Source organism: Pleurodeles waltl, chromosome 11, assembly GCF_031143425.1.
Source record: "Pleurodeles waltl isolate 20211129_DDA chromosome 11, aPleWal1.hap1.20221129, whole genome shotgun sequence".
In the NCBI taxonomy this organism is placed as follows: domain Eukaryota; kingdom Metazoa; phylum Chordata; class Amphibia; order Caudata; family Salamandridae; genus Pleurodeles; species Pleurodeles waltl.
The window spans coordinates 242,147,362-242,165,325 of record NC_090450.1 but is presented as its reverse complement, the minus strand read 5'-3'; the positions used below and the strand labels follow the sequence as shown (position 1 = coordinate 242,165,325).

Sequence of the window (17,964 nt, the reverse complement as noted above, 5' to 3'; positions counted from 1 at the left end):
CACGCCCCCTCACACAACTGATCTTTGGTTGTTAAACACTGTTTAATATTATTTCTTAACGGTAAAAATTATTTCATATGGGAATTGGAGACGTGTGTGATTGTCAATGATGAGGAGTACTGGGTTCTAGACATTTTAGTCAGAAGGGGTCCTTACACCTAAAACATTTTGAAAGGGAGTCCCGGCATCAAAAAGTTTGAAGACCTCTGGACTAAGGTATGAAGTGGGATACTTTTCAGAGCTCTTCAGCCTCTGGCACTGCATTTCCTTGCCTAGGACTTCTTTAGCCAGTGTTCTCACTCGGCAAAAAAACTGTCAAGCCTTGCACATTCCATGTAACCCATTTCAGTCATTGCCTTCGTCGTGCTCCAAGGAGGCTTCATTTTTGAGCCATGGAGAAAGGTAACTTTTTTCTCTAAGCCTTATTATCATCGACAGGCCGACCAAGTCCACTTACAGCTATTTTTCCATATTGTTCTGAGCCTTGCTGAAAAAGCCATTAAGGGCCCAAAACGAGTTTTCAATATATTCTGCCCCTTGCCGAAGTCTTTGTTGCGCCCATATTGATAAAGCTCCTAACAAGCTCGCCTTTGAAGATGGTAAAGACTACTTCTACACCCCTAGCTCACGTTTTCTTCCCCCGTGTTTTGTGGCTTTCGGTTAACACATTGTTATTTTGTATAAATACCTTGGTATGCAAACCGCATTACTTTGTCTGGTACTTTATCGAACCCCCACCTCACCTGGAGAAGGTAAATCTTGAGCCCTTCCATGGTACATCTGGCTTAAAGCGCCTCTTTGTCCCTCCTATTTAAAAGGATTCGGTCCTGTGGGAGCTTGGCTCTAGTGGCCTCTACTTGTTCTCTGCCACTGTGCTGTTTAGCTAGTAATCTGTGAACGTCTAGAAATCTGCCTAAACTTCTGGACCTCTGCCTGCAATTGTAACCCCTGCCCGGCCGTGAGTACCTAGCTTTCAAATGCGCTCAATACTTATCTAAATTAAAGGAAGTCATTAAACTGCGCAGGCATCTCCCACCAAATGATAAACTCCCGAGGGAAAGAAGTATCTTCAGAACTTCCTGCTGTTTTTGTCATTTCACACGAACAAGTTTAGCATTAACATACGTTTTCTCCGACTCAGCAGACATGTGCCTTTTTTCGCTCGTGCCCTGCCTTAAGCCCGTTTTTCATACAAGCACTATCCCAAACAAGAAATGATGACAAACGGGGCAAGATATTGCGTCTTTGAAAGAGGAGCAGATCTGCTGCTTAACTCATGTAATGACTGAAACAGCGGAGTATTTTTAACACAACACATTTATCGATACATTTTTTAATGGGTTTTCGAAAAAACTTACAACATTAGGGATGAAAATAAGATGTAGACAAAATAGCTGCGTACAACATCATTCATGCAAAGTATAAGCATCCAGCAATGCTGAGAGAATTGCTTGCACGGCCGTGTGGCCATGTATCGGGGCGTAGTGTATTGCTCAATGAGTTGATGGGGGGGGTGTTGTGTGCTGCATTTCAGACTAAGCAACTGGGGAAAGAACTGCATAACTGGGGAAGGCGGGACGTTGATAGTGGCAGGGTATTGGCTACAAGCACATCTCTGATGCAGGAGAGACGCAAGGTATGGGGTGGTACTATATAGGAGACAGCAACATCGCTCAGTATTCGGCGCTAATTATGGGGACGCGTGGCGAGGTCGGAGAGGCGGGGAGAGAGGAGGGTGTTGAGTTGGGTACCAACTGTGGGGTTGCAGGGAGCAACAAGGCGTGTGTGCTTCCTTTCTGTTGGAAGTCTGTTAGTAGGGTGGCCCATTGAGGGGAGATGGGGCATCTTTGGGGGCCTTAGGGCTTGGGCCTCCTCATAGCGGAGCGCATACTTTTCGGTTCTGCTTCACTTGCAGACTGCCCCCTGCCATGCCTCCTCTGGGGGTGGAGTTGGAAAGTGCCAGTCTATCGTGAGGGCACGCATAGTGAGGAGGTGCGACAAGGCTGCAAAACGAGCATGCTCTTTTGTGTATCTTTCGTGGCCTGAAGGGGACTACAGCACATGCTTTCCATGTTTGCAGGCCCGAGAGTTCTATGACCTCTTGGAGAGTAGTGTGTATCAAGGGCCAAAATCCACTCAATGCAGTGCATGCCCAGAGGATGTGTTTGAAATCTGCATCTAGGGCGCGGCAGCTTGGGCAGGTGACGTGTACACTGGGATAGAATTGGTTCAGCCATGTGGAGGTGAGATATGCCTTGTGCCATATGTAAAACTTGATGTTCCTGAAGCAGGAATTCTATGAGACCTGTCCGGGGGTGCAATAATGCTAGTTCCCTCTCCTTGTCTTGTGGTGCCCTCCCAAAGTCGTCCTCCCATTTGTTTAGCAGCACTTTTAGAGTTACATCTGAGAGGTCGCAGATGGCTTTGTAAAGCCAGGTGATAAGGTGTGGGCCTACTACCATCGTGTAGATGGTTTTTACGACCTGGTGAGTAGGTTGTTCCGAATCTGGAGTGCCCTATAAAGTGCGGTAAGTATTGTAGAGTTGCCTGAACATCAGGAATTGACCTGTGGGAAGAGCCTAGTCTGTGGTAAGTTGGTCGAAGGAGAGGAGTTGACCTTTTGCAATTGAAAGTAACCCTGTTCAGATTTCCAGAAGTTCAAATTCAACAGTTATCGTAATTCAACAGTTATGGTAATGAACAGTTATGGTAATAACTTGTCATCTGTCATCTTGTTCTCCTATTATTTAGGTGTTTTGTGAATGGCAGACACCGTGAGTTCATATGAGAGAAATTTCAGTGGTTTTAAGCATATGAACCCAAACCAAGACTTTCAACTGTGGTGCTTTCCAGGGAATTGTATGTGTTTTTTGTTGTAATTATTTCCAACCGCCAATGTGCAGTGCCTGTCATATGGGTAAGCTCAGCATCAAACCGGCTATGACGATCCAACCCCTGACCTTTAGCGGTGCACACTGGGGGTTGGAAGCAGAGCCTGACAATGGTATAGATGGGTAATCCCGTCTCTGCACTGCCTTCAACTTTTCACAGTGGGGTCAGTGCCTAACCACGCCTCACTTTAGCCTTTGGTCCTGCACCCTTCCTGCTGCTTTCCAGGAAAATCCATTTTGGTCTTTGGCTTTGCCTATTTTATTTCTTTTTCTTAGATGCTGCCTGAAACTCTAAAGTTAGAAGTGACCTGCAAATGAGATGGAAATGGCAGTTAAATACAGCACCTAAAATGAGTGCTGGAGAGCTTGCAAGTTGGCTCAGATCCAACAACAAACGTTCTGGGGGGGGGGGGGGCACGTGTCATGTCAGCAGGCCCTTATCTGCTTATACACCTGCAGATGGCCTGTTTGATGTAAAAAGTAAATACTGTAGGCACCCAGATCCAAAAGAAAGTCTTTGTATTCCTTGCATGAGGGTGCGCCTGTGGAAAATTAAGGTGTAGAAAGTTAGTGTGGGCATGATTTACAGATTTGCGACCATTTCACTGAGTGCAAGCACCAACTCACTTTCAATGCTGGTGTTTTCCCTTCTTTGATTGGTGCTTTGTTTTTAATTGGGTGTGCCAACCCGCCTTCTTGCCCTTTCCCTTCCCATCCTGCTGCCAGCCATTTTGTCATCTACAACATCATTACTTTTTAATTAGGTGCTGCAGTGCAGGCTGGGAAATGTCTGTCAGCAAGAATGGTATGGTACAAAAAACGCATACCAGTGGGCACATGTTGGAAATGTGGAACTCTGTGCACTTTACCATTGCTGACCATTGCTGACCAATGCTTAAGTGAAAGTGCTCTCTCCCTAAAACCTGGTTTGATTGGTATATACCTAATTGTCACATTTAATTTACTTAACAGTCCCTAGTAAAGTGTACTCCATGTTGCCCAGGGCTGTAAATTAAATGCACTGTTTGGGCCTCTTACTTAAATAGCATTTTACACATGGCCCAGGCCTGCCGTTCCAGCCTGAATGCAGTGTTACACTGCTATGTCGGCTTGGCATTTAAACCCCTTGCCAAGTCTTAAATCCCCCTTTTATTACTATATGTCACCCTAAGGTAGACCCTAGGTAAGCCCACAGGGCAGGGTGGTATGTAAATAAGAGACAGGACATATACTTTTAAGTTTTACATATCCTGTTAGTGAAAAACTGTTGAATACGTTTTTCAAAACTGTGAGGCCTACCAAAGGATAACATTGAGGATTCCTTATTATATTTAATAGGCTTTGATACCTGATTGGGAAGGAGTAGATCTGTCGTGTTTAGTACCCATGGAACTGTAATAGTAAATCCTCTTTAATGGTAAAGTCAGGTTTATTGTTACAATTTTGAAAATGCCAATTTTAGAAAGTTGGCATTTTCCTGCTCTCAACCCTGTGTACCTGCAGCCTGTCTCAAATACACATCTGGGGTGGGGCGACAGCTGGGCTTGTGCATTCCCTCTAGACAGCCACACACAAAGGGAGCTTAGGTGAGACTTGTGGGCCATCAGCATCCTGATGGGCCATCCTGGGCAGGATGCGGGGAAGAGTTGGCCACAGCCTCACATTTAGCCCTAAATAGGATGTGTCCTGTCACCACACAAAGGGCTGCATACCCCCCTGTAGTGAGTCTGGAGCCATAGCAGGAAGGAAGGAAGGACCTCTGTGCACTTCAGAGAGCTTCTTTGAAGTCCCCCCCCCCCTACCCACACACACTTCAAAAGCACCACTGGATAGAAGAACTGGACTTCTGAACTCAATACTTTGCCAGGAAGAAGTGCTGTGCTACTACAAGGACTGCTACTCTGTTGGACTACTGCACTGGAAGAACTGTTATCTTGCTGTGCTGACCTGCTGACCTCTCTGCCTGAGTGAGAAGAACTGGGCCAACATCACTTGAACCCAGAACCAGAGTGACTCTAAGGGTTTGTTTGCTTGCCTTCTGTTCTTCTGAAGTCTCAGGGACACAAAAGACGTACAACTCATCACCTACAGCATCTGGACTCTGCCAACTGTAAATCTTGCCCTGCCAAGTGGTGGCAGTCCAGTCCTGGGCCCTCGGAAGTGGATATAAAGTGCTGTTCCAGCAAGAATCGACAGAACCTGTGCATTACATTTGTAACTGCTGCACCTTGGAGCTCTCGCATCACCGCTACTGTATGGGGAAATTCGTCACATCTCCTTTACTGCTTTGTGAAAATCTACGCGTCTCCTCTGCTGTGGGGATCAGCTCCAGCGCCTCGCTTTCGGAACCACTGCACCTTGGTATTGCTGCATCGCCTCTGCTGCGCAGAGAAAAGAAACTCATCTGCTAGACTCCGTGTGGAAAATCGAGGGATCTCCTCTGCTGCTGGGATTGACAACAGCTCATCGCATTTTCTGCTCTCTGCATCTCCATCAACGCAACCAGTATTAAGATACTTTTGTTCAGCGGGCCTCACTTGGTCTCAGTAGCCAGCCTGCACTCCATCCCGGTCTTTCTGAACTCGAGACTTTGTCCCGGTCCAGCACAACCAGATAACCCAGGTAAGCGCTTGTTGCTTCCAAGTGCTATTTCATAGCTTATTCTTTAAAAATTCACATCTCGAGTTCCACTGATTGGATTTTTATCATTTTAGTCTTGTTTTATTTATTAAATTAAGTTCTAGTTTTCTAACCAGGTTTGGTATCTTTATTTGTGTGGTGTTTTCACTGTTTTACTGCTCTGTGTGTTGCACAAATACTGTAGACCATGGGTCTCCAACCTTTTCTATAATGAGAACTACTTATGTTCAGTGAAACTCATCCCAAGCTACTGTTAATAATATTAGTGCTGTAGTAGTGGCCACTGATCGCTATCAGACGGCTAATCAGACAAATTACATTAGTGACTACCATTGCAAGATCACCAGCAGTGATCATCTTGGGCGTAGTTACCAGCAGTAATGTTAAAAGTCTGTGTCAGAGTGGAATGCCTCTACATGTGTAATACATAACAGCCTAAGCTGCAGTGCTGCTGGCACTAAGGTAATACTGTTAGTAGTAAGTCTCCCCAAGGCAGCTTTAAATATGTTTAGTTAAATCAACCTTTTCTTTAAAAAAAAAAAAAAAAACTCATCTTGTGAGTTTTGAACATAAACACATTTTCTTCTCAAATGTACACTAATATTGGTATAGATATATTAAGTCAACCAAATAAACTTCTAATTTTGTTGGTTTTGTTGCACACAGGAGAACTACTGGCAGGAAGCTGGAGAGCTACCAGTAGCTCACAAGCTACTCGTTAAAGGGGCCTGCTTTAGACATTGCTTCTTATGTTAAGCCTGACTGCTCTGTGCCAAGTTACCAGGGAGTGAGCACAGATTAATTGTTGGTGTGTTTGTGACTTACCTTGACTAGGATTGTGGTTCCTGCTTGGACAGGGTGCTTACCTCTGCCAACCAGAAAGCAGATTTCTAACATTACGGGTTTGATATTTCAGCATAATGCATATAAACTGGCAATGTCAGCAGTTGCACCACTATTTTTTCACCTTGGAGAGTGAAGCGACAGCCCCACAGTTAATGCCCACAATGTGTTGAATAAACCAAAAGGGTTCATATTGGACAAAAGTATTTATTTAAGGTTTGGAGCAGTGGTTCTTAACTTTCTGACTTCTGACCCCCACTTAGACATTACTGGAATTGGGGGACCAACACAGAGTCATTAATGGAAGCGGGAACCGCGGCTTAAGCATTTTCTATGATTTAAACCTCAAAATAAAACATAAAAATACAGAATCAAGCATTTAGAAAACAAATACACAAAATTATGAAATAATTTATTTAATTGAAAAACGAATCTAAAAAACAGTTTTTATTTTAATGGGAAAAATGTGGCTTTCCTAAATTCACCTGAAGCCTCTTATCATCCACTCTTTATTCTGTTTGAAGCATCTAAATTGCTCCCACAAATCAATCTGAGGACACCAACTTAATTTTTAGCCTTCATTTTCAAATTCTGAGTATGCATCGTGAAAGCCTGGGGGTCCCCAAACCTCCGGGTAAGAACCGCTGATGAAGAGGTTTGATTTCTTGTGTAATTCTGGCTTAAGAGAAATCAACTTGATAATTTACCTCTAATTAAACATAGGTTCCCGTAAATACAGTTTGGCACACAAGGAAAAAGTTCGAGTGGGGTCCATTCCTTTCCTTGCCAGTAGTAAGTATATTGTTCTGGAGCAGGTCGTCAAATGCGTCTCACCAGATCTCTCACAGATTGATAACATATGACAATTATTGTCAAAGTATTCCGCCGTGCGCATTCTTGTGGCAAGAAATATCTCCCAAGGTGGTGTTTCACACTTTATCACTGGCCGTCGTAGTGAGTTGTTACTTCACTGACTCATCAATAACATTTTGAAGTTTAGGACATGAGTCACACACTCCTCCACCCCTCAAAATGTTGCATTACTCACTCATTTTTCATCAAGCCACTTCTTTACCACCGCGACACACATGCTTTGGCAACAGATGTGTACTATACTTATCATGGCTGGCTTTGTCTGCAATAGTGCATCATTTGTAAAAAAAAAAAAAAAAAAAAAGTAAATCCGTAAACACTTAAATAGGCCCTCAGTTTTTGCGAGGAGCCCGCCGCTGGCACTGCCGACGCCAGGAGTTATGGAATACCAACTCTGACTATGCTTGATTTTACCTCATGTATCTTCCCCCACTCAAGTTTTTCTGGCTCCATCTCACGCTTGCGGGGTCTTTTCAAACCCCTTTCCCTCTGTTTCTCATCTTTCGTTGCCTCATTATTTCTCCCTTTTCTGTCTTTCTTTCTCTTGGTCAGGCTCAACATCTGATTATGCAAAATAAGTGTTGCCTCTAAAAATGAGTGCCGCACTTGAACAGTTAAGCAGCGAATGTATGCTGTGGAAAGTTGACGTCCAAGTTAAGAACTGTAGTCCAGTACATCGAAGTCCACAAATCAAGTCTTAAGTGTTTTGCTTCACTCGCCCAATTACAGGTTTTAGATTTGCGTCTTTCTGTCATTCAGCAGTTACTGTATTTTTTTTATACCAATTCTTCTTTTTCTAAAAAGATTAATCTATATCTGCTTTGCTTGCTGTATTTTCCGATTCAAAATTGGTTCCGCTCTCCCTCTCCGCGCTTATCGTTCTTCTGGAGACACAGAGGAAAGAATACTGTTTTCATTGCTTCTGGTTCACATGGATAAGCTCCCTTGTCTACTCCTTCTGTGAGTTATTTGGAAGACTGCCAAGCAACCGGCTTCAATTAAAAATGCTCTCTTCTGTGTGTCAAGTTTCAATTCAACACATTGCATCACAGGACTCCGTGTTCGCCTGTGGCCCTGCAGGGCTACCGTCCTTGTCCCACCCGGAGAGGAACATGGGGAAAATGAAGCCCGTTTCCCTGCCGCCGAATAAAGTGCACTTATTGCTCCACTCTTCAAAGTGCAAAACGTTATTTTAATGCATAAGGATGTTCAGTAGTCACATGTGACACGCGTTTGTCTCCAAATGTATTTGGACATTTGTCTATTAAAAAGAAAAAAACGAAAAGGAAAACAAAAACTCCAAAATATTTGTAGAAGGCAAGAGCAAAGAAAAAAATCTGCCTTGTAGATATGCTCACACCTAACATATGAGGATGGGCCACATAGATGAACATTTGTGTGCTTAAAAAGGGCATTTCCACCAATCTTTCAGCTGGAGTGATAAATAAAAGAGCAACTGGTATTTGCAATAGGGAGAAAACTGTGTACAAATAAATGGCGAAAATAGATTATTTCCACTAACCAAATGTGTCAGACGGGTTTAGGCTAAGTAGCAATGTTAGCTGAAATGAGTTTATTTCACAGACGTGTCACTTTTTAATGGTTTTACTAATTTAAGATGATTTCTAAGCATTAACATGTTGAACGTGGGTCAACATTGGCTTTGCTGCAACGATCTTCAGCATGGAAGAAATCAAAAACTCTTAGGTCCTTTCTGTGTCACAACTAACAAAAATTGGCCCACAAATATTTGCCTTATCTAGCTAGCACCAGTGGAAAGTTTCTACAGTAAGGCAAACATTTAATTCTGTATAAACTTTTGGTCCAAAGTAAAGTTTTGCATTAGGGAAAACATGGAATAAGCTAACTATGCACAATGGTTGCTGTGCTCACATAGTAAAAAAAAAAATAGAGTAAAACATTTCTTTGTTTGCCATCTAAGTAAGAAAATAATTGAAAAAAACAGTTTGTTTCTCTCTTTTAAACGGTGAAAAAGGACCAGGAAGTCTCTATAAATCTGTATCGCACACAGACACACGACGTTTTATACACAATAAATCTAGTATCTTTACTGTTGGTTCGAAAATAAATGTCCACAATTCTTGCTTTGGCACACAAAAATTACAATAAAGACTGAGGATAATTTTTTTACTTCATTCCCATTTAGAGTAGCAACAAATAGCACAAAAAACGAATTCCCCTATTTATTGTGCACTCGAGAACACTTTCAGAAATATGGCCTCTTAACTCTCTGTACATTAAAGTGTTTCTCTGCTCATTATTATATACAAAGAAACGTTAAGTTATATGTTTTCTAAGGTCAGTTATTTTTTCTCGTACATAAATCATACCTGATGAACTCAGTAATGAAGTTACTCATGATCTGCAATGGTCAGTTTTCCTTTTCATGAATGGTTCACATTGGTTATGTGACTTTTGTATCCTAATGAAACAGGACTCCATGGCATAACTGTATGGAATTGAATACAATATTTTAAACCCATTTTAAGGTCTTGTCCCACTTAAAAATTATTTTAATGCGTTGGCTACAATGTAAGGAATTAACACAGACTGCTTTTGAAAATGTATAGTTGTGTATATATGTTGACCACAAACCTAGTCAAAAGGTAGCAGAGCCCTGTACAGAGTCAAAGTCAAGTGACAGTCAATTGGTGAGTGGGGTGGAGGTCGGCTTCTGAGAGTAAAGAATGACTTTTACTTCATTATGGTATAGTGCTTTTAAAAGAAGTGTGTCTTCAGCTAATTCCTAAATTGGAACAGGGGTAGAGCAGTCCTTATGCATTTCAGGGTGGGTGTTCCATATCCTAGTTGCACAGACTGAGAAGGCCTTTTTCCTGTTTTTGTTTAATTTCTGGACTTTTGTGTTATTTTTGAATGTGTCCGGCTGCAGGTGGGCCGAGAGCCACCAGAGATGGTGAGCTTGTCAGCCAGCTCGGCAGAGGTGTTGTTTATGATGGTTTGCAGAGGATGCAGCTTTTTTGAAGATGGTGCATGCTAAGTAGGGGAGCTAAATGGTGTTCAGTGATAATGTGAGTGATGTTATCTTTGGCTGACTACATGGTTTGAAGGAGGTGATATGTGCTCCCCTGGGTTATGGAGGTCTCCCTTCCATGGGGTTTGGGAATCCTCTAAGACTCTTCACCGGCCTTCCATGAAAGGCTTAGTGAATCCTTGTCAACTTCTGGATCCATTAGTGATGGAGTCTAGGATTTGGGTGGTGGGTTTCTTCCATTACTGGTTGGCCTTACCACTACCCAGAACTGGACCAGTAATTTAAAGCAGCCCTGGCAAAAATGTTCAAACTAGACCTTTCACTTCCACTTTCTTACTATTCATTCTCTTTTATTGTTAAGTCTCTGTACAGACAACTTTTAGTTGTCAGTTGTCTAAGACTGATGTAAACAGTACCTAAAACTACAGTGAGCTGTGTGTCAGCCCATTACTTAGAATTGGTTGGCTTTCTTGTCAATCTCATTTGCTTGCTTCTTAGGCAGTGAGTTTTCTTTTTTGTGTGTGTTTGTCTCTCTTATGGATCCTAGCGTCTTTCCAGGCCTTTCCATTGGGTGACTTATATCCTTCCACTGCTCACATTCAGGGAGCTACGTTTTATCTTTTTACTTCAGCACCCCATGGGAGTGCATGCATTTTCTTGCTCTCGTCCTCATGTGCTAATTTCTTCTTCAAATAAAATCCCCTGTTGTTGAAAATGTCCCTTTCTGCAGGGTTATTACCAAAACGTTTGCCTTCCTCCTCCCATTTTTCTGCCCCTCTTTTTGTTGGTTTTAGGACTCTGGTCTCTTTACCACAGCTAACCAGTGCCTAAGTGCATTTGTGTACTCTCTCCCCTAAAACATGGTAAATTTGGCTTAAATCTGTTTGGCAAATTTAATTTACCTGTAAGACACTTGTAAAGTGGTACACCATATACCCAGGGCCTATAAATGAAATGATACTAATGGGCCTGCAGCACAGATTGTCCCATCCTCAGAAGTAGCCTTTTAAACCTGTTCTCAGGCCTGTCACTGCAGTGCCACTGTGCACAGTTTACTGATGCATTGACTTGTCATTTCAAACTACTTGCTAAGGTTTAAACTCCCCTTTTACTACATCTAAGTCACCCCTAAGGTGGGCCGTAGGAGTGCTGTGCATTTAATAAGTAGGACATGTATGTTTGTTTTACTTGTCCTAGTAGTCACAAGTAGCCCATTTTGCTTTTTACTACTGTGAGTGCTGCTCCACTCATAGGTTAGCATTGAGAATTCCTTTATATTTTTTAAAGTGGTAATTTTTAAGCATTCGCATGTTTGGTATGTTTGGAATGGTAGTGGAAAATCCTGCTTACTGGTATAGTTGAATTTTACATTACTATTTTAGAAATGGCACTTTTAGAAAAGGGACATTTATCCGTACTTATAACAAGTGTTTTGCAGCCTGACTCCAATCCACGTCAAGGGCTGAGTGACAGCTACACTTTGTGCATACTTTCCAAACAGCCACAACACAGGAGGAGCTGGGTGTGACAGGAGAGGTATCTGCATACTGATAGTCTTCCTGCGCTGGTAGAGGGAGAGGTTATTCACACCTTACATGTCAAAGGTGTCCTGCTCTCACCCAAGGGCTGATTTACTTTCTACTGATGTCTGGAGCCAGGGCTGGGGTGAAAGGGGTTGTGCTACACTTAAAGCGTTTCTTTGAAGTCACCCCTTAAACAGAGACATTTTGGAGTATAAGTGCAGTGGCTCTGACCCCATGTTTAGAGAGCACTTTTGGAACTGAGGCTGAACCTCTGTCAGAAGGACTCCTGCGATGCTCAAAGGACTCATCTGGGCTGCTCTTCTGCTGTTGTTCTGCTGCCTGCTACATGCTGGCTGGCCCAAAGGACTCAGTTTTCTGGCTGTTGCCTTGCTGACAGCTGCTCCCTGTCTTTGTTCTACTGGAGTACGGCAGTGCTACCAGGAAAGATCGCCATTGAATCCCCAGTTTTGCGTGCTGGTCTGCCTGCTTACTGCGGTTTGCTGGTGTACCCCCTAGTGTCCTCCCAGGAGCCCAGTGCAAAAAGAGCATTGGTTGTGCTCCTAGCTGCTGCCACCAGTGCACAGAGAGTGCCTAATCTTCCACTTTCGAGCAACCTAGCACACAGTGAAAGCTTTGGACTCCATTGTGTGGTGAGTGCTTCTTTTGCCTTTCAACTTGTGTGGAGCGCTTCAACTCCCCTTACAGGGCCCTTTACGTTGGTAACCAGTGCCAGGGAGACGACGCTGTGCTGATGGTCCGTGACAGCGATTCTGTCTTCCCAGAAGTAGCTTGGGTGTGATCCAAGCTGGCCAGGAGTGTAACAGGCTGTAGAGGAAGACCTGACGCCTTGCGCTCCATCACAGGCAGGCAGACGTGTAGAGGACCAAACCGTCAGGTCTCCCTGCTGGAATCTGTGATATCTGTGTCACCCTTGCAGGGGACACACCTTGGGGCATCCCACATCTTTGCAAGCCCTAGAGGAGGGGGTCACACAGCTGCCACGCGGTGCCTTCGGTAGTGGTGCTGTTTTCTTCATACCAGAGGTCAGAACTCGGTGGCCACAGAGGGCTCTGGGTTACCACCTGATAATGTGCAGTGTGTTTCCTGGATGCGTGACTCATTGTTATGGGGTGAATCCTCAAGGGAAGCCCCATTCACCACCAAACTGTGGTTTCTGCTTTGTAGGAATTTGCTCTAATTACAGAGTCACTCCTAGTGGGTGCTGATCAACCTAAAAATAAGTGGGCTGAAATGGCGAAATACATCCTGTTCCCTTAGGGGAGAGACCCTTGCCTAAGGGGCCGCTCCCCGACACATAAACATAAAAAAATGGCCACATAAACAAAATTCCTGGTGCCTAGTGTGCATTTCTGCTGCCTGATTGCATCGCGATCGGGCAGCAGGAATGCTGAAAGAGACATTGAGGGTAAGGAAAACCTTTCCTCTCCCCTGATGCCTCTTTCTTGCAATCCCACCCCCCAACCTCCGACCGGAGAAGAAACTCACCTCCTCTTCCCTCGACGCTCCAAGCAAATGGCTTCCAGCACATCTGGCACCCTCTGATGATGTCAGTGCGCAATAGTGTGCTGACGTAATTTGGGGTGGGGGGGTTCAGGGGTGGAAGGGGAACCGATTTCCCCTTCAAGCCCTGCCCAGGGTGGGTGGGGGGGATGAAGGCCCTCTGGGGAGCGCTAGCACTTCCCCCGAGGGACTGTCCCAGGACGTAATGGTTACGTCCGTTGCACCTCAGCGCCGTGCCACTGGACGTAACCATTACGTCCATGGCGGTAACAAGGAGCACATCCACACTCAAGGTATTTCTCTTCTGTGCCAGTGTTATCGTTTTCACTTTACTTTGTTGTTACCTTTGTGTTCAGAGCCTGATGCAGGAAAGCAGGTACTTTCTAACATATGTGAACATATGACACATTCCAGCTGTATCAGTTTCTGCTTCCTGCAAGAGCTTTTGAATTATCTTTTGTTTATCTGACTAGTGGTATTTCACAACATAACACACTGCATCCATTTGAAAAGTTCTGTATTAAGTTATTCACTTTTTATAATGCGTGCAGTACACAAACCAGAAGTTTCAATATTATACATGTGATTTAATAAGTGAAGAATGCTTCAGAACATGTTTATTCTGGACTGTATTTTACCAATGATTCTTTAATACATTTTCCCCAGGAAGAAAATCAGCCGTTATCGTGTTTAATTTTCAGCATTTGTAGTGCTTTTTATAAATGTATTTCCTTCTTTCTTTTTTCTTTCCTTTCTTGCTTTTTGTCACCCCCTCACTGTGCTTTTCATTTACTCTTTTTTCTTTCTTTCCTTCCTGTTTTGCTGCTTTGTTTGCTTCTTTCGTTCCATCTTTTTTCTTGTCTTTCTTGCCTTCTTTTCTTTCATCTTTCTATTTTTTCATTTTTTCTTCTATCCTTCTTTCTTTTCATCTTGTCTTGCTTTCTTTCCTTTTTTCTTTTCCATCTCTTTCTTTGTCTTTATTTCTTTGACAGTTAGATGTAGGGATTTTCAGCCACACTTAATCCTTTTGTCTGTGTTTGTGTGATTTTTCTCCAGACCATTCAAGCATGCAGCGGGGCAATGTGTCAGCCCACTTAAGTCATTGGCTGGCTTCTCTATGAGTTACGGCATGCTCCCTTTTCACATTGAAACACATGCACACACAAAGAAGTTCCCTTCAGTGCCAAGGAGTACTATGATGGTGTTTGTGTTTTTTTTTTGCCCCAAAAAGTTTTTTGGTTTTAGTAAAAAAAAAAAATCAAAAATTGACGAACACCCAGCACATTTCTGAACTGTAAAGCTTTGTGAAAAGCAGGCCAAAACAAGAATTGCCAAAAGGCTGGTGGGCAATATTAGGCATATTGACTTTGCCAGTGCTTGTTTTAGATGTGTTGCTTTCTTGTGCAAGTCCATTAATAATTTCAGTAGTAATATTACGAAACACACTGCACCAGGAGAAAGGACCTAGTACTGTAGTGTTCTATCAGATATTCTTCCCTGCTGTCCTTGCTCGAGTCCTATTCTTTCATTACCATATGGAATGAATGGTGGAGTAGAATGTTGTTTTTGAAGTCCTCTGCCAGGGGCATTGTCGTTTCAGTTGGAGATGGACAGAGCATAGTTCATCTACTGCTCCTGGTGGGATATGTATTACATATAATTTATTATATCTGAAAATGATTGTTAATAAATCAGTTTGAGTCCACCTCATTAATACGGGCATTGGGCTCAATTTCTGAGCTGTCTATTTTTTTTCTCCTTATCTAGCGTCTTACCAAATTTGTGGGTTTACAAATAGACAGCATATAGTTTTTTCTGATTCAGTGTTTGCTCTGTGCATCAGATCTCACAATATTTTTTGACCGGTGCTATTTCTTGTCCTTCGTGTTAATTAGGACTGTACTTAATGCAAACTCCTTTTAATGCAATATTATGGAAGAAGATTTATTGTTGTGGTAATGTGCAACAGAAACGTTCTTGAACATGTGTTGGGTTGTATTTTGTTGGGATAGTGACATGTTTTTTGCACTTTAATGTCTTCTGTTGCTGTTTTCCTGCACTGTATGTTTTGTGCTGCATTGTGGTTTATCAGTTTTGTTGCAGTTGTGTTTCTTGGGTTATTGTGCATTGTTATCTTGTTGTGTTCTGGTGTGCTACTAATTTGCCAGCCAAATCAAGCACTTTCTTTGAAAGTGACAAGCACACTTACCACTCTCTAAGGTGATAAAACACGAAGCTCCAGCTCTTCAACTATTTAAGACACTAGACCGCCCAGCACATTGCCTGAGACCTGTATTAAATTATCACTTACAGTGCTTACTCTGTGATAAAACCTTAATTGTCCTAAGTGATCCCCTCTACACATGGCACCTATATTTTGACACACCATCAACATTCCCCCAAATCCTAGGTCACGCATGAGTAGCTTGTCAAGTACAGGCTTTTGGCTTTGTGTTCTGGTGTTTGTACTCCTATAGGTCGCTTTATAAAATCAGTTCACAAGTTCCAGTGTACGTAGAAAAACCTTTGACTGGATGAGCTACGCGCACACAGACTTGGGCAACATTCATAAGCTGATAGGTCCATAGGAACCTTCCAGTTGGTATGTGGACTTTGGCCTGCCAAATTTATACTGCAGTACAGGTATTTCGCGACCTGTACTGCAGCACTCAATTAAATAGCCTGCTGTTGTTGGTGGCAAAATACCTTTGGGCACAGTGGGAAGGGCAGCATAGGCTGACTACAACCCCCCAGCCCTCTCCCCGGTTAAAATAAATAAATAAACAACAGTTCCAGCTGGGCAAACACCGGCTTCCAGAGTGCTTTGACCTATGGATCATTTCAATTTGCAAAGAGTTGTAACATATCTTCAAATGAGTGAGTTTGCTTTTCATTTAAATATTACTTCATTTTAGATTTTCCTCATACCTTTTGGAATTCAGAAACTTATCTCTGAAACACTGGCATACTTTCACAGCTATTGCGATTAAAATGTTCTGTTTGTAATTTAATTTGTAATCTTATGTGCCAATTGTTGTTCTTGAACCCCTGCAATTTGAAAGGCCATAACTCGCTGGTAGAAATATTCTTGAATTTTGATTCACCTTCTGATTACAACTGTTAGCTAATTGTATTTAGTTTAAGCTTGGAAATGTCGTACATTATGGTATTTAAAGGGAGCATCGTACGACTTTTATGATTTTAGTACTGTATACACAAATGTATGTCCCTGAAGGTGAAAGCAACCTTGTTTATCTGTCTGAAACAGAGATGATGCATTTTGTTCTTTTCTAGTTTGTGTGAGATGCTTCAAATTGAATCTGAAATGGATTCTGCTTATTTCCTTGAGACGCTGGCTGGCACCTTCATGGATGTTGTGCAGTACAATAAAGACAACCGTGCTTTTGAAGTAAGTGGAGGCAATTTAATTAAATGTCATTGCTTTTGTGTAGGAGTGTGCTTGTGTACTTTAAAACTTGTTCTCTGGGTTCTTTATAGAAGGCGATCAGTTTGATTTGTTTTTTTCCTTTTGTTTCTGTGCCATGACAAGACAGGCATTCTCCTCTTGTAATTTGTGTTTTCTTTAACAAGTGGTTATTACCAGCCTGGGCTTATTTTATGGATAGGGCCCACTTTCCCAGTTAGTAGGTGCACCGGGTGCAAACAGGGAAAGTGCACCCTATTATGAAGTAGAAGAAATACGGAGCAGCTATTTAACTTTAAAAAGTGGCTTTGTGATACTCTGTGCAGACAGCAGCCTGCCTGCAAGAGGGGAGAGAGATCCCCTTGCAGGTGGGTGCACTGAGTGACGGAACCCACCTGCAAGGGGATGTCTGGGAGGTCCATGGTACCCCCTTTCTCCCCTTTTAGAGGGCTGCCTTTTGGAGGCACACTGAAAGTGTGCCACCTTTTTGTGGTGCACTTTCAGTGTGCCTCCTAAAGGCATGCTTTCTTCTGCGCCCACATTGGTAATACTGGGTGGGCGCAGAGGTAAAGATATGCTCTAATTTTTATTGGGAGGGAACAATCCCTAATGACAGTGCTGGCGCTACACATGTGCTATTTTCATGTGCTGATACAGCCTGACTGTGTTCTACTGGAATTAGTGGGTCCTACGCAGGGAGATAATGACTGCCCATGCAGCACAGGAGCGGAGCCTACTGTCCAGGTGTCCTCCAACCTTTCAGGGGAGCCTCCTTTCGGCACAAGGCTAATGAATATCTGAGAGATGTAGGAGGCTAGGGCCCTTCATCACATTTTGTAAGTGGGCCCGATAGTTTTGTGGTACGCCAGTGGTCCTATGGTTGGATGACGTTTTATTCACTGGCCAGGGTCTCCATTTTGAGCATCGCTGTCTTTTCTGGTGCCGCTGGTTGTAGGCCTGCTCACCACAAGGCCTCACGTCCTGTTTCAGGTGCACAGTATAGAATTATGTATTCGCAAAGAACGAGTAATTGCTTCCATAATTTGCATCAATTTAAACCTGGTGCAGATCATTAGGGCTAATAGCACACGTTATTTGTGCAGCTGGGAATGTAAAATAACGTTCTACTAGAGTGTGTTTTCCCCCTCCAAAGTGTCAAACTCTGAATCAAGTCCAAATGGTGCCCCAACTAATATGCACATTTTTGACAATCACAAATGATCAAGTATGCAAATT

At 43.0% G+C, this 17,964-nt stretch overlaps 1 protein-coding gene across 1 annotated transcript in view; it reads left to right on the top strand.

Moving 5' to 3' along the window:
• The window catches only part of LOC138265619 (putative serine protease K12H4.7), a 313,417-nt gene that overhangs the window by 138,676 nt on the left and 156,777 nt on the right, over positions 1 to 17,964 (top strand). The window contains exon 5 of the mRNA XM_069213485.1: positions 16,599 to 16,713. Within this exon, the coding sequence (XP_069069586.1) occupies positions 16,599 to 16,713 (115 nt within the window). The remainder of the gene's footprint in view (positions 1 to 16,598; positions 16,714 to 17,964) is intronic.